This window comes from Anser anser, assembly GCF_964211835.1.
Source record: "Anser anser genome assembly, chromosome: 16".
In the NCBI taxonomy this organism is placed as follows: domain Eukaryota; kingdom Metazoa; phylum Chordata; class Aves; order Anseriformes; family Anatidae; genus Anser; species Anser anser.
The window spans coordinates 2,585,093-2,598,487 of NC_139737.1; the positions used below are offsets into that span (position 1 = coordinate 2,585,093).

At 45.6% G+C, this 13,395-nt stretch overlaps 1 protein-coding gene across 5 annotated transcripts in view; it reads right to left on the reverse strand.

The window, feature by feature from the left end:
- Positions 1-13,395, reverse strand: part of COL20A1 (collagen type XX alpha 1 chain) — a 45,892-nt gene that overhangs the window by 14,296 nt on the left and 18,201 nt on the right. For all 5 annotated transcript variants that reach the window (XM_083802114.1, XM_083802112.1, XM_083802113.1 and 2 more), the window contains 10 exons: positions 12,979-13,118; positions 12,682-12,811; positions 12,023-12,165; positions 10,817-10,949; positions 8,036-8,178; positions 7,258-7,387; positions 6,906-6,962; positions 3,975-4,013; positions 2,141-2,279; positions 255-397 (listed from right to left, as the gene is read on the reverse strand). In XM_083802114.1, the coding sequence (XP_083658240.1) occupies positions 255-397; positions 2,141-2,279; positions 3,975-4,013; positions 6,906-6,962; positions 7,258-7,387; positions 8,036-8,178; positions 10,817-10,949; positions 12,023-12,165; positions 12,682-12,811; positions 12,979-13,118 (1,197 nt within the window). The remainder of the gene's footprint in view (positions 1-254; positions 398-2,140; positions 2,280-3,974; positions 4,014-6,905; positions 6,963-7,257; positions 7,388-8,035; positions 8,179-10,816; positions 10,950-12,022; positions 12,166-12,681; positions 12,812-12,978; positions 13,119-13,395) is intronic.

Consider the following 13,395-nt stretch of genomic DNA (forward strand, 5'->3'; position numbering starts at 1 on the left):
GTGAAAATAAAAAATATATTACAAGTAGAATAAAAATGAAAATACAGCTTTTAATTGCACAGGGAAGCATTTAAAATGTGATGTTGACAGCAACAACGAAGCTTCCTGAAAACTGCTGCTGTATAAAAAATAAAAAAATAAAATAAATAAACCGTAACCCCCCCAAATATCCAGGTGAATACCCAAACGAGTTCTGCTGCCTGCAGAAACATATGCAAATACCTGGAGTTAACGTATTCAACATGAAACCTTACGGTCAAGGTTAACACCGAGGAGGGGCTGGAAGTCCTCGTCTGTTATTTGCCACACGGCAAAGGGCTCCTTGGGGGTCTCGGGCAGGAGGCGCAGGAGGAAGCTGATGGTGTGCTCGGGTGGGATTGCAAAGAGATGGATGTCGCTGAAATGAGACAAGCCAAGGAAACATCAGTTGCATAAAGCAGTAAAAGCCAGCAGACAACATCCTTCGGACAGGGTTCACCCGTCATGTTTCTTTGGACAGCTTGGAAAAGCTTCAGCCACGGGACCGGAACGTGATATGCCACAAGAGAGCCTGGCCCTATTTTGTGCATCCCTCTCAGGCTGTCAAACCTGAGCTGAGTGCTGAGCACATGCTGTGAGGTTCTCGAGGAGCTTCCCCTGGTGCCACGGGGAGACCCAGGTGGAGCAGTTGGTGTCAGTCCATCACTGCCAGAGCTGCCCCAGGGAGCGCCAAAGACACAGCAAGTGCAGATTTAATGCTTGTCAAAATAGAGCTTACAAAAGATCAGACAACCTGTCAGGCTCCAAAACTCTTGCCCAAGCATCCTCTTCAAAATGAAGGAAGAAGGGTTATCGCGTACCATGGGGTAAAATTTTAAGTCTGATCAGAAATCAATAGAAATGCCCTGGAAGGATAAGCACAGAGCCCCCAGAAAGAGCCCTCTGCTCCCCACGTCCCAGCTGCAAAATTTGGGCTCAGCTCTGGAACTTCTGAGCATGCAGCAAAGCCCATCAGCAGCTGCTGGCAGGGCCTGGCTTCGTCTGCAGCCGCTGCCAGGCTCGTCAGGGAGCGCTGGGCAGAACTGCAGGGGGAGGATGCAGGGAGGCGAAGAAGGTCAAATTGGTTATGCCTGAAATACATCTGTAATCTGAAACAAGATGCATTTGCATGGACGTATACACAACTCATCAAGCATCTTTTCAGGACTGATTCATAAGTAATGTCAGCTTCTTATTCTCTCTCTGCTTCTGATGGTGTAGTATCCTTGGAGAGGCATACGTACCAGCTGAAGAAAAGCATTTGCCCATGATTTTCCAAGTATTTACACCAAAGAGCTCTCTGAATCTCCCCCATTCTGTGTACTCTAAGAAGCTTTGCTTCTTTAACTAAGATTAGGCTGAGCCAGTGCCTCAGTAATTAGGCTTTAAACAAAGTAGCACTGAATGTCAAGAGTCAGATCATTCCTGATTTATTATCATTAAAAATGAGTGAGGTCATGGGAGCTGCCTGGCCCCTGGGACCCTGCCGAGAAGCCTCATACACAGCAAACAGGGTCAAGCCACAACCCTCGGTGGTTATTCCTTCTCATCAGTAAAGATCAAGCTACTGAGAGCAGCCAGGAGACAAATATTTTCTAAAGCGAAGCTCTGTCTGCAAACCAGAGATGCTGGGAGGAGGGACGGAAGATGAAAACTTGACCTCAAAATGCCATCACTGAAGTGTGCATGGCTGTGGGCAGAATGCCTAAAGAACTGTGCAGTGCCTGTACACGACACAAGCCTTATGTCCATCGCAGCAACTGACACTGAAAAATAAGTGATTCAGTAAAACGGAAAACCCTCCACATGTGAAAATTTTTGGCTGCACAAAAATGAATAATGAATACCCATGTTGTGTCCTCTTAACGTCTGCAGGATGTATCCCATACCCATCTTGAGGCAAGTCCAAGGTTAATTTCTTCATGTATTGAGGAGAAACATCTGACATTCTTTTCAGACAATGAAAAGTTCAGCTCATCATCTTTACAATTTAATTTTGAAGTTGCCGGTGGGGCTTCATCATTCATACACAGATCAGTGATCTCCCCTTGCCGTGAGCACAGCTAATGTGTATGCATGAACCCAACAGCAAGCACAATGCTGGTTGCAGATCTGCTCCCACCTGGTCCTCTGGGTGAGCTGAGTGTCCCTGAACAGAGTGAAGGTGCGGGATCCGCTGAATACGAACGGCTCCATGGCTACGCCTTTAACGGAGGAATATTCCTTCTCTACTAAGCCAAACACTTCCATCATATCAAACCCTGGAACAGACAAAGAAAAGCAGAAAAATAAGTGGTTAGAGAAGAGTGGCCAAAAAAAAGCACGATGGTAGAGCAGGTAGAATGAGCTTCTGGCTAGCATGGAGCAACAGGAGAAAAGGCCACAGCAGCAGACATCAGCAAGGCTGAACAGATTCACTAGAAACCTGGAGCATGTTCCACAAGTGGCAGCCAAGGAAAACAGTTTGTGTCTGTACCCTCTGCATACATTTGCTGTAATTGCCTCTTGGAGAAGGATGTACTAAAGATGGAGACTGCCACAATTTTGTTTCCAAATCTCCCGAATGAAAAACAAGTGAGAAATTACTCTAAAAAAAAAAATTCTCCATTTCAAATAGATGCAAAAATATTATCTTCAAAAGACATGGAACCAGTCCAGTAATTGCTGGCAGGAAGAGAGAATTATTTCTGCTCTGAAATGCTGTATATGTAAGAGTCACAGAAAAAGGGAAAGAACTTTAAAATACGAGCATTTCCATTTCTCTCTATTTTCATGAGGCACCCAGGGGTGACCTGCCTTATGCAGCCTACAGAGGTTCTCCCCTGACATCTCTGACATCGCCTCTCCAGCTCAAGCAGCTTCATCTCACTTCCCTGGCTCATCATTAAAGCTCTGAGTCATTTTCTCATTTCAGTTTTCTGTTCTGTAAGACAAGATCTTGCAATTGGGATTCTTTTTTTAGTTTATCTGAGTTTGCAGCAGGGTGGGATGAAGGAGATAGCTCATTGTCTAGCAAATGGAAGGGCTACAACTTCATTACAATGTGAGCTTTTCGGTCTGGATTCCCTCACCCTTCCTCTATTTACTGTCGTCTGCAGTTGCTTGGTTTGAGTTATTTTGTTTTTGGAAGTTGGTCCAGGGAGCGCTTTTTTCCCATAATATTACTAGGGTGTTTTCTAAAATAAACAAAATTGAGCCGTTTATTTCTGATACAGGTCTCATGGCACTAGAGTTGCATTAAAACATGCATGAAATACAGTAGTGTTAAGATGCAAAACAAAACTCAATTCACAATTATAATCATATTGTAACATAACCATATTAATACATTGTGAGTCTGCCATGTAATGATTTCAGCAATTTCTTTTTGCTCTCCACCCCCCTTTTGGTCCCACCCCACTGCATACATTTAACTTTGTGCGTTCACTAGAGCAAGGAAATGAGCAGGCTGTCCCACGCCTCAGGTACAAGCCTTAAGCAACACATTAATTCTGTCTTGCACTCAATGAATAATAATTATACATATATAGCCAGATTGTTTGAGCAGGAAAGACAGACTCACGAAATAATAGCCCAAACCCAGATGGGAAGAGCAATCACCCTGGATGCAGATGAGAACAAGGGTCAAGTCCCTGGCAGAGCCGCAATTTAACCCACATCTTCCATATTCTATAAATATAATCCAGCCATTCAGACTGCAGCAGTATCTGTCTCTTTCCTGGCCCTCAGCTTGAAAAGTGGTCTTCACTGTCACCATTTGAAGGGTCTCAGGTCTTACCTGATAAAGACTGTTTTCCTGTTTCGTTCTCAGACTTCTCCACTTTCCCTCAGGGCAGGAAAACCATTCCCCCCCCCCCCCGCCCCGATTAGCTATTGCCTATTTCTCAAAAAGCAAGACCAGATATTGTTTGCACACTCACAGCCCAGCACCATGTAGGCTTGGTATGATACCGTACCTCGTATGGAACCCGCAGCAGAGCTGATGGTGGGGCAGGCTGTGGGAAGAAAATAAAAGGGAAAAAAATTAGGGAAAAAAGATAGTAGGGGATTACTAAAGCAAAACAAACACAATTCCTCTGGGCTGAGCAATGGAAAACATGGCAAAAAACAGTGAATATTATTACACAACTTAATTTACAGTCTGGTCTTGAACCTTTATATATATATATATATATATGGAGACAGGTAGAAAAATTATGTTTATGCAGACATAAAGGTTCTTCCTCGCCTTGTCCATCACAACAAATAAAAAGATTGTCTTTCATCATCAAACATCTTCGTGATCACTTTCTTTTGACTGAAACACCTAGCACCTTGCAATATGAAATAAAAGGGAGCATTATGTTCTGCAAGCTTCTTTTTAAAAACAGACATCAAAACACATTTTTTAATAGTTCTTTTACTTAAACATGCATATTAGCGATGCTATAAAATAAAGAAACATATCTTCAGTTCCAAATCTTATACCTGAAGCTCAAAATACACTTAGCAAAAATTCAAGCATCAACCTGCTTTTTGTTTGTTCACCTTAATAATAGCCAGGAAGGGAGGAAAGATGCAGTGCTGCACATGCACTTTGACATGGTATAAGACATGGCTTTGTGTCGTCGCACACTCCAATTACATGGATCCTTATAGTATGCCAAGTTTTTTGCTCTTCTTCATGCTTGAGAAACATGAAGAGCTCTGGCAAAGTTTTGCAGGTCCCCTTTCAGAAACGCACTTGGTAAATCCTCTAATATGCCACAGAAAGCAAAATCCGAGGACGCTGGGGAAAACAGGCTGTAACGTGAGGCACCACGGTTACGAGCACTCTCCATGTAAATGGTTCGGGTAAGGGAGTATTTTAGAAACCAGTGCACGAATGCTACTTTCAGTTATCTGCTGCCATTTAAATCCCAGGCCATGGATGCCAGATGGAGCTGGGACAAAGGGAATGCTTGATGCAAAATGAGAAACATCCCTGAAAATCAAGGACACTTGACAAGATGGGTTATTTCATAAGTGATTTTCTAGGTCATCTGTATAATAGAATCTAGCAGATCATTATACTGAGGCTTCATTATAACCTTTATATTGCTATTTTTACATCCATGTCATTTCACATGACATGTGCAAGGCTTCCAATTGTCCATACCTAATTTTGTTTAAAAGATCTAAAAATGTAAAGGTGGTGTCCCATCCTCCCCATGGCACATGAGCTTCCTAAGTCCACAGGAGGTTCAATGTGATTATTCATAATCAAGTCATACACAAAAAGAAAAGGAAAATAAAGCAATGACTTTGATGGTCATGGGACTGCTGAATCCAAGAGTTAAAACACAAAGGCTAACAAGATCCCGACCTCCATTATCTGACCAAACACATAGGTTTACATACGTGTAACATAATTCCTATAGAATTGAGTATAAAACTATTAAAGGGATCTATAGAAACATTAAGAAATCAGTTACTGAAGCTTAAGTCTCAAAACAACCTGTTTGAACTTGAACAGCCCGTGGTTGTGGAGCAATGTCCTGCCTGCAGGACGATCCCACGTCTACAAGCCACACATCTGCTCTTTTCCTCCCCCTTACAGAAACCAAACAGCTTTCCAAATGCAAACCATTGCTCAGAATTGAAGAAAGGTGAAGAAAATAAGTTTCCCTCCAAACTCATATAAACAGGCTGTGGTCCTGCCCGTTCACCGGGTATCTGACTGCCTTGCCTGGGGGTCAGGGAGCTCCTTCTGACCCTCGCCCAGACCCCAGTGTCCGTCTCGCTGGTGCCCTGGGGGTCCTCACCTCCCTCCAGCACTTGGGTTGCTCACGGCTCTTTGATCTGGCAATGCTCGGCTCAGAAAAAGCATATCAGAGTCACGGTAAAGGAACCCTGGCACTGACAGTGTGCACTTCTGCTTTGAAGATTTTTCCTTGACTCCCAGCCTAGGATTCCTGCTGTCTTGTTGTTCTCTTTGTTTTTTGTTTTTCTCCCCAAATCCCAGCCGAATGCAGTCACTGTACAACAATCATCCACTCCTGTACCATGTCAGACCATTTCTCTCAGTAACTTGGTTATATATCAATGTTTGAGTCTTTTACTGCACATCCAACATACTTGCCAAAATTATTACATATCATCTCCACTTCTTCAAAGAGTAATTATTTTATAAATTACACAATTTAGTATTTCTTCTGTGGTCTTTTCAGTGATCATAGCCATGCATGCTATAATAAATTCTACACCAACATTAGGGGATAATTGTTTTCTACTTGAAAGTTCACAGCATTTTCCTCTGTGATCTGAACACCTGCACAGTTCCTCAATAAGCCACTTGAAAACCAAGTCTGATATTTTGTTTGTTGGGTGCAAACTAAAATTTACTCATCTAATCTGCTTCATTCTCCCTTCTTGGCTTCCCTCAGTAAATTTTAAAGCCGCGGTTTTGTTTAGAATCATTTCAAAGTAGACAGGAAAAAGCATTAATGCCACAATATCTGTATTCCAATATTTCCTTCTTAAGAGCTTTTTATAACCTTGTTAATTCAACAACTAGTCCACTTCATAGTTTGCTTTATATCAACGAGGAGAACATACGCTCATTAAATTTAATAAGGGACTTTACAAGGAACTTTAATTTAAAACATGTCATCATTCTCCTTGCTCCATTTTGGTCAAGTTGTGCAGAAATCCTTTAAACACTCTCTCAGTTTCTTTACTGGGTGAGCCTGCTTTTAAGGTGATGTGGTTCCAATCTCTCCTTGGACTGATTCACAGTCCCCAGGGGTGTCTGTCAAGAAGTGCCATACCAGCTCCTGCCTGTCCTGAAGGACCCATGCTGTGTGGTGTGTTACAGGAAAATAAATAAATAAATAAAATAGCAAAGCCAGCCTTTATAGGTGATTTACCCTCTGTTTTAGATGGGACGAATCCTCGTATTGAAGGCAGTTTAGACATCACCGGAGCTGAAAGAGAAAGCAACGTACACGTGAGCTCTGTTGTTCAGAACTGTGACGTTTGGCTCAGGATCTGCACGGCCACCAGCCCTTCTCGCTCATCCCTGAATTACAAATAAAGCATGGGAGGAGAGCAGAAACTGGGGCAGGATTTTCCCTTTTCCAGGTTAGCAGTGTGCCCTGCTAAGCAAAACCCTGGCCCTAACCACAGCCCAGGGTGAGGACATCGCTGTCCCTGTAGAGATTACCTCAGGTCTGATGGAAGAAAGGCAATGAAGACGCACATGTTGATGGGTTCACTCACCTGTCCGACCTGTTGCAGACGTGCTCTCGCTCTCTCCCGTGTAGTGGACAGCCGAAACGATCACCTTGTAGGCTCGGTCAGGCAGCAGCGACTGCAAGGTCACGCTGCTGCTTTTCCCAGAAGCCATGATCTACAATAGAGTGGAAAAAAGAGCTCAGCATTTGGGCCGGCTTCCCATTATAATTTATTCACACCCTGGGATTACACTGAGGGTTTCTAGCAGTGAGTCCTAGAACAGACATGCTCAGGGCATCATCCCCACTTTGTTCAGGCAATGGTAAAAGTAAACCAAAGAAGCTTGACTATGCATTGCCATCAAGACCAGTCGTGTCCATGGGAAGAGCATTTCCCTATGTAAATACCCCAATATTCCCCTTGCAGATGGGTCAGAAGATCCTTATAACATGGTAACCTGTCTGGGTCAGAGTAGCAAATGTACATTTTAAAAGGTTCATGTATAACTTCCCCAAGTCAGAGGGACACTAGACTTATCCTTTAACACTCGGAGAATTCCCCACCCCACCCCGGTCCATGTGGAGAAAGCCGTGTTATTAGCAGTTTTGATGAACAAAAAATAACATAATCACAAGGAAGCTTGGAAGTCTTCACAAAACAACATGCCAGCAATTAAAGGGAAGCAATTTGGGTTTGTACTCCTGCAAACCACTTATCCTTAGGGCACATCCTACTGGAGTGAGCAGGGCTCCCTTGGGTGTGAAACTGTCCCCATGTCCCTCTGCCCTGGTGCCTGTCCCCTGCAAAGGAGCTGGAGTCTTACTGTTTGCTGAGCGCCGGTATCAGAAACGGGGCTGTAGGTGATTTTGTAGTGCTGTACGCGGCCCTCGGGGGGCTTCCAATGGACCTGGAGGCTGGTGGGGCTCTCGGAGTCGATGAAGAGGTTGGTGGGTGGGCTCCGGGAATCTGCAGGGGATTAAAGGTGAGCAGCGTGAAAGTCTGGTAGCAATGCATGTAAATGGGGTCAGCCTCACGTGCTTCCAGACCCCTTCCTGAATGTTTCTCTGCTCTGCTGCTGACCAGGGCTCGAAGCAGAAGCAGTCACCTCAGGGACCAGGCAGGGGAGGAAACAGAGCCCGGAGGGACGAGGGTTGCCTGAGTACAACATGGTACAACTCAGGCATTCAGAAATTCAAAGCCTAGGACCAGAAAAAGAATATAAATAAATAAATCTTTGATGGGGAAAAGAGTTCTGGAAACATGAGGAAAAGAGATCCTTTGTATGTATCGTGGACTAACACCAAAGAACACCCTCCACAAAGACCATTTCAGCAAAGATCTGGAAACAGTGTAAAAATAGCTTGATTGCTGGTTAAGCCTGGATCAAAGCTCATGTATCAACGTTTCTACTATTTCTTGGCTTTTCCTTTGTTTTAAGATCATTCTAAATAAAAAATACACAAAGCATCCAGCGCACAGCACTTTTGCCTAGCACTTCTCACACCACCACCCACAGCCTTGGGGAGGGGATCCGTGTACAAAGCCTGAGCTACTCCCCTTTTCCTGGCCCTGCACCATGATGTGTGGATGTATCCCGAATGGGTGATGGGCTGAGACATGGTCATCAAGAACAGGGTTTGCCAGAGATGAAAGCTGAGCAGCTTTTAATTATGTAAATGCATTTCTTTTCCTGGGGTCCCGCTGTGTAGCAAACTGGATCTGGCAACAGAGGCTATTATGCTGGAGGGATTTCTCTGGGCAGGGGCTGGGGGTCAGTAAGGGAAAGACAGAGGGGGCTAAATCCATCTGCTGCTCAAACACGGGACTCGAGAGCATGGGGTCACCTACTCCAGGAGTTTGTTTCCAAGCAGTTTCTTGGTGTGTACAAACTTCTGGCCTTAAACCCACACTGATATGAAGACAAAGAAGTCTTGGAAAGAGAAAAAGCAGCTTTTTTTTTTTTTTTTCTCCAGAAGAGACTAAAAATGATGGGTGAGGCCTAAAGACAGCCAAGGACACACACCCAGGCTATGAAGTTCCTATTCTGCAGTTTTTACCTGCAGTGCAAACAAGCTCTTCTGCCCACCCAGCAAAGTCTGAGGTGACCTTAGAGCACATGTTGAACGAAGATTATTTGCATCTTCATTGATCCTCCTTCCCTTTTTCTGGACAAAATGAGCCTACTTTTCCTGAAGCTGAACCAAGTTTTGCTGGGAGCTGAATCAGGCTGGAGGCTGTTGCTGTGCATCACCACAAGGTAAAGCAGGGAAGAAAACAAGTGTGGGAAGAAAAGTCACTTCAACGGCGCTATTATTAGTGCTGTGCTATACCTCTGCGTCTTTGCTGTCTGCATTGGCTATTTCATTCAGCTGACGTAAGTGGAGGCTCTGTTTAAGTGAACAAAAGGAAAGTTAAGTAAACTCTTCCAAGTTGGGTTTATTCTGGAAAGCCCGCAGGCCCTGCAGAATCTGATGGCATGGATCTGACAGCCAGGGGAGAGGTCAGCTCCTGAAGCTGCCCAGGAGGAAGGAAGCATCTCTGGCACAGAGGACACCATCTGTGCTTTCACTTGCCTCCTGAGCCTCTGCACCCTGCTCCTCCACAGGAGGAATCCCGGGCTGCTCGCTCTTGGGTCCAAGCAAGGACTGCTTGCCCAAATACTCTTAGAAGAGCACCATTACATGGTATTTGCAGTGGGCTGAGGCAGCTCCTTTAACATTTTGCAATTTATGCTTTAAAATAGTCATTCGCTTTTCTGAAGCCTCTAAACAGCTCTAATATTCCCTTTTTTCTTATAGAGCTGTGGGATGCTTTCATTATTATTTTTTTCTCGTTGACATGCAGCTCCCAGGTACTTGCCTGAGGTTAGCTTTCTGTAAACAAATGCTATTGTTATTCATTATTAATAAAACCTGAGCTTCTTATTCCAGTATTGCCATTTACTGTGAGCTTCATCAGCTCAACACCAGCCTAAAAGACTTTATTCTGCAAAAGAGGTTGAGAGCTGAGAGATGAAGGAGAGAACTGCTGCTGAATGAATTGTATTCCATTCACTGCCAACAAAGCCATTATACTGGCAATATTAATTAAGAGGACCTCTGGGAATACTACTTTTTAAACCTCATATCCAGCCTGTACAAAGTGAGATTTAGATAATGCTTCCATGCAGAGTCTGCCTGCAGGATTCTCTCTCATTCTTTAAGTGCCCTCAGATGATGCACAGCTCAGCAATGATGTAGTTAAAGAAATCCTCACCCTCCTTAGCAGACAATATTTTACTAACAGGAAACGTTCATTAGGCAGCATGGCAGCACATTCAGCTGAGCACCCTACAGAAAGCCAATGCATTTGCATCAATACACCATACAGAAGGGGAAAGTAATGCATCAGCCAGCTCATGCTTGCCCAGCCTATTTTTCCTCAGGAGAAATTCAGAATGCTAAGATGGGAACCTAAATATCTCTAGCCACTTTTAGACATTCAGGTTTGGGTTTTAAGAGCTGCAGAAGAACAGACCTGAGCTGACGGTCTGTGCTTGGATCTGAGGCATCCCATGCCCTCGTTGTTATCCCTGGGCTGTGGATACCGAGCATTGATCACTTACTGGTCCTGTGCTGAACAGAAACCGTGTCACTTCGAGCACCATCTTTGTAGTAGGCCCAGATGGATATTTTGTAGTCTGTGTTCTTCTGCAAGCCTGGCAGGATGGCAGTTGCCACATTTCCAGCGATGGAGAGCTACGGCAGGGCAAGAAATGAGTCAGTTGAATCCCCAGGCTTCCCCAGTCTAGTTCATGCCATCTGAAGGTCTGGCTCACAGACTGCCTGTAGGCACAAACGAGTTAGCGCAGGGCTTTGGGGACAAAGTCAACTCTTGTGGGTTGTACAAATCTAAGCAAAGGCAAAGTTCCAGCCCTAATTAATGCAGAGTAGATACCCGTGCATTGCTGGCCAGTTATATTTAACAGCTATATCAGTACCACAGCACAGTGCTCTGATACAAGATAGTCAACCTGCCACGAGCACAAAATCCATCTGCTGAGCTTCCATCTTTTAGCTGTATTGGGGACACAAGCACCAGCATACCCCTATTCCAGCCCAAATGTGAAGCCTTTTATGGGAGACTCATGCATATTTGATCCACTTCAACTGCTGTTTGCACTCATACTGAAAATAAGGGCTTGAGATGAAAGAGGCCACCTGGTCCACCCCCTCCCCTGCTGCATCAGCTCTGGGCCTGGTCATTCTCCTCCATAAGCTCCTCAGTTGGACCTCATCCTTCTTGAGGAGCAGTATCCCAAAAGCAGTCACTGCTTATCACCACTATAAATACTTGAGTATTATCTTTGTCTTCTCCACAACAACTTGACATTGTGGGCTGGTGATTTTCTGCAACCCCAGATCTTTTTCTACAGAATTGCTTCTTAGCGATTTATTCGACATCCTGTATACCTGTAGTTAATTATTCCTGTCTAAGCTTAATACTTTCTGCTTGTCCCTATTCAATTTCATCCTTGAGGTTTTTTTCCAGAACAATTCTGCAATCTTCAAAGAGCCTGGAGGACTCCAACCCTGCCGCCCTGCTGTCCCTCCTGCTTCCAGCACTCAAGGTGACAACTGCACCGCACAGAGCCGGGCCCAGGCCAGACCCTGTCTTCACTGCATAGGCAGTGGTGGTGATCTGCTGAATTTCCTGAGCCCATTAACCCGAAAAGATTTGCATCTCTCCCTGACACTCCTGCAGGTGAGCGCAGAGCCATCAAACAGACCCAAATCCAGCCCATCCTCCCCAGCTGTGCGCAGGTCCGTACCTCCTGAGGCTTCTCCCCACCGGCTGTGCTCCATTTGATCTGATAGACAACCACGTCGGAGGCAGCGACGGCTTCCCACTGCAGCCGGAGGCTGTTCCCAGAGAGCTCGGTCACCTTCAGGGCCCGCGGCGGGGGGACCTTTACTGAGGGATGCAGAAGGAAACGGAGCTGAAGCGCTGACAGCGCCTCATCAGAGCCAAGGTGGGGAGCAGATGGTCGGGGAGCAGCACACCAACCAAGCAGATGTCCGAGCCCAGCCTGTCTTTCACTTCTTCAGACCCAAATGACAACAGCCATCAGGACAGAGAGGGTAAATCACTTTTAAAACCCTAATTAAGGAGGGATTATTTCATTTGTGGAGAGGACATGTGTCGCTCTGGTACTGTAAAGAGGAGAAGGCTCCAAAGGACATGGAGGTTAGCAATACACAGTGCTTTTTCCTTATTTGCTTCCTCCTTTTATTCCTTCTGCTCCGTTTTAAACATAACAGAGCTGGGCATGTACCACACATAAAGAATAACAGACATTTGGGTTTTGTGCAAGGCTTTGGGTCATAACATGCTGGTACCAGGTCTTCAAGACATCCCAGTTTACACACACTTAGTAGCCAATTTTGCCATCTGTAAAAAGGACAAAAGCCATTTCCATTCCCTACTTACAGGTGGTAATGTTGCCGGTAATCGGAAAGGAGTCGCCTTCATCATACGTGGACCTGACACTGATGAAGTACTGGGTAAGGGAGGACAAAGGCCTCAGGACCGTGGATGTTGCAGTGCCAGGAACCTCGACCTGTGAAGGAGGAGGAGGAGGAGTTAGGAGAGAAGCGTGGAGGAGGCTGCAGAGGGCACACAGCTGGCAACTGCCTCAAAAACGCCCATTTCAGAGTTAAAATCCTGCCAGCAGACAGTGCTCCCTGAGAAGAGGGCGGTGTCTGGCCTCCCACCTCGGGGACTCACCTCCCCGGTGTTGCTCCCTCCGCTCGCCTCGTAGGTGACGTGGTGGGCCTTCACCGCCCGAGACGCGGCCTCCCAGCTGACGCGGACGGACGCATGGCTGAGCTCGGAGAAGCTCAGGTACCGGGGGGGACTCAAGGGCACTGCAACAACAGTTGGTGACGGCACCCCAGGGTTTCAAAGGCTGCACGAAGGCAACCCCGCTGGTTGCCTCCTGCTGCGCTTAGAGGACTCCACCTTGAACTAAAAAACTCTTTCACCACGGAGGAAAATATTCTCCATGTCACTGCTGTAGGTGCCTCTGGGGTGTAGTGAAAGGCTACCTGGGCTTTAGGTGGAGAAACAGCCAAGTAATTCCCCTTTTCTCCCCCCATAAAAGACCTCAGGGAACAGCTCTTTCAGGAGTCCTCTTTTACCAGG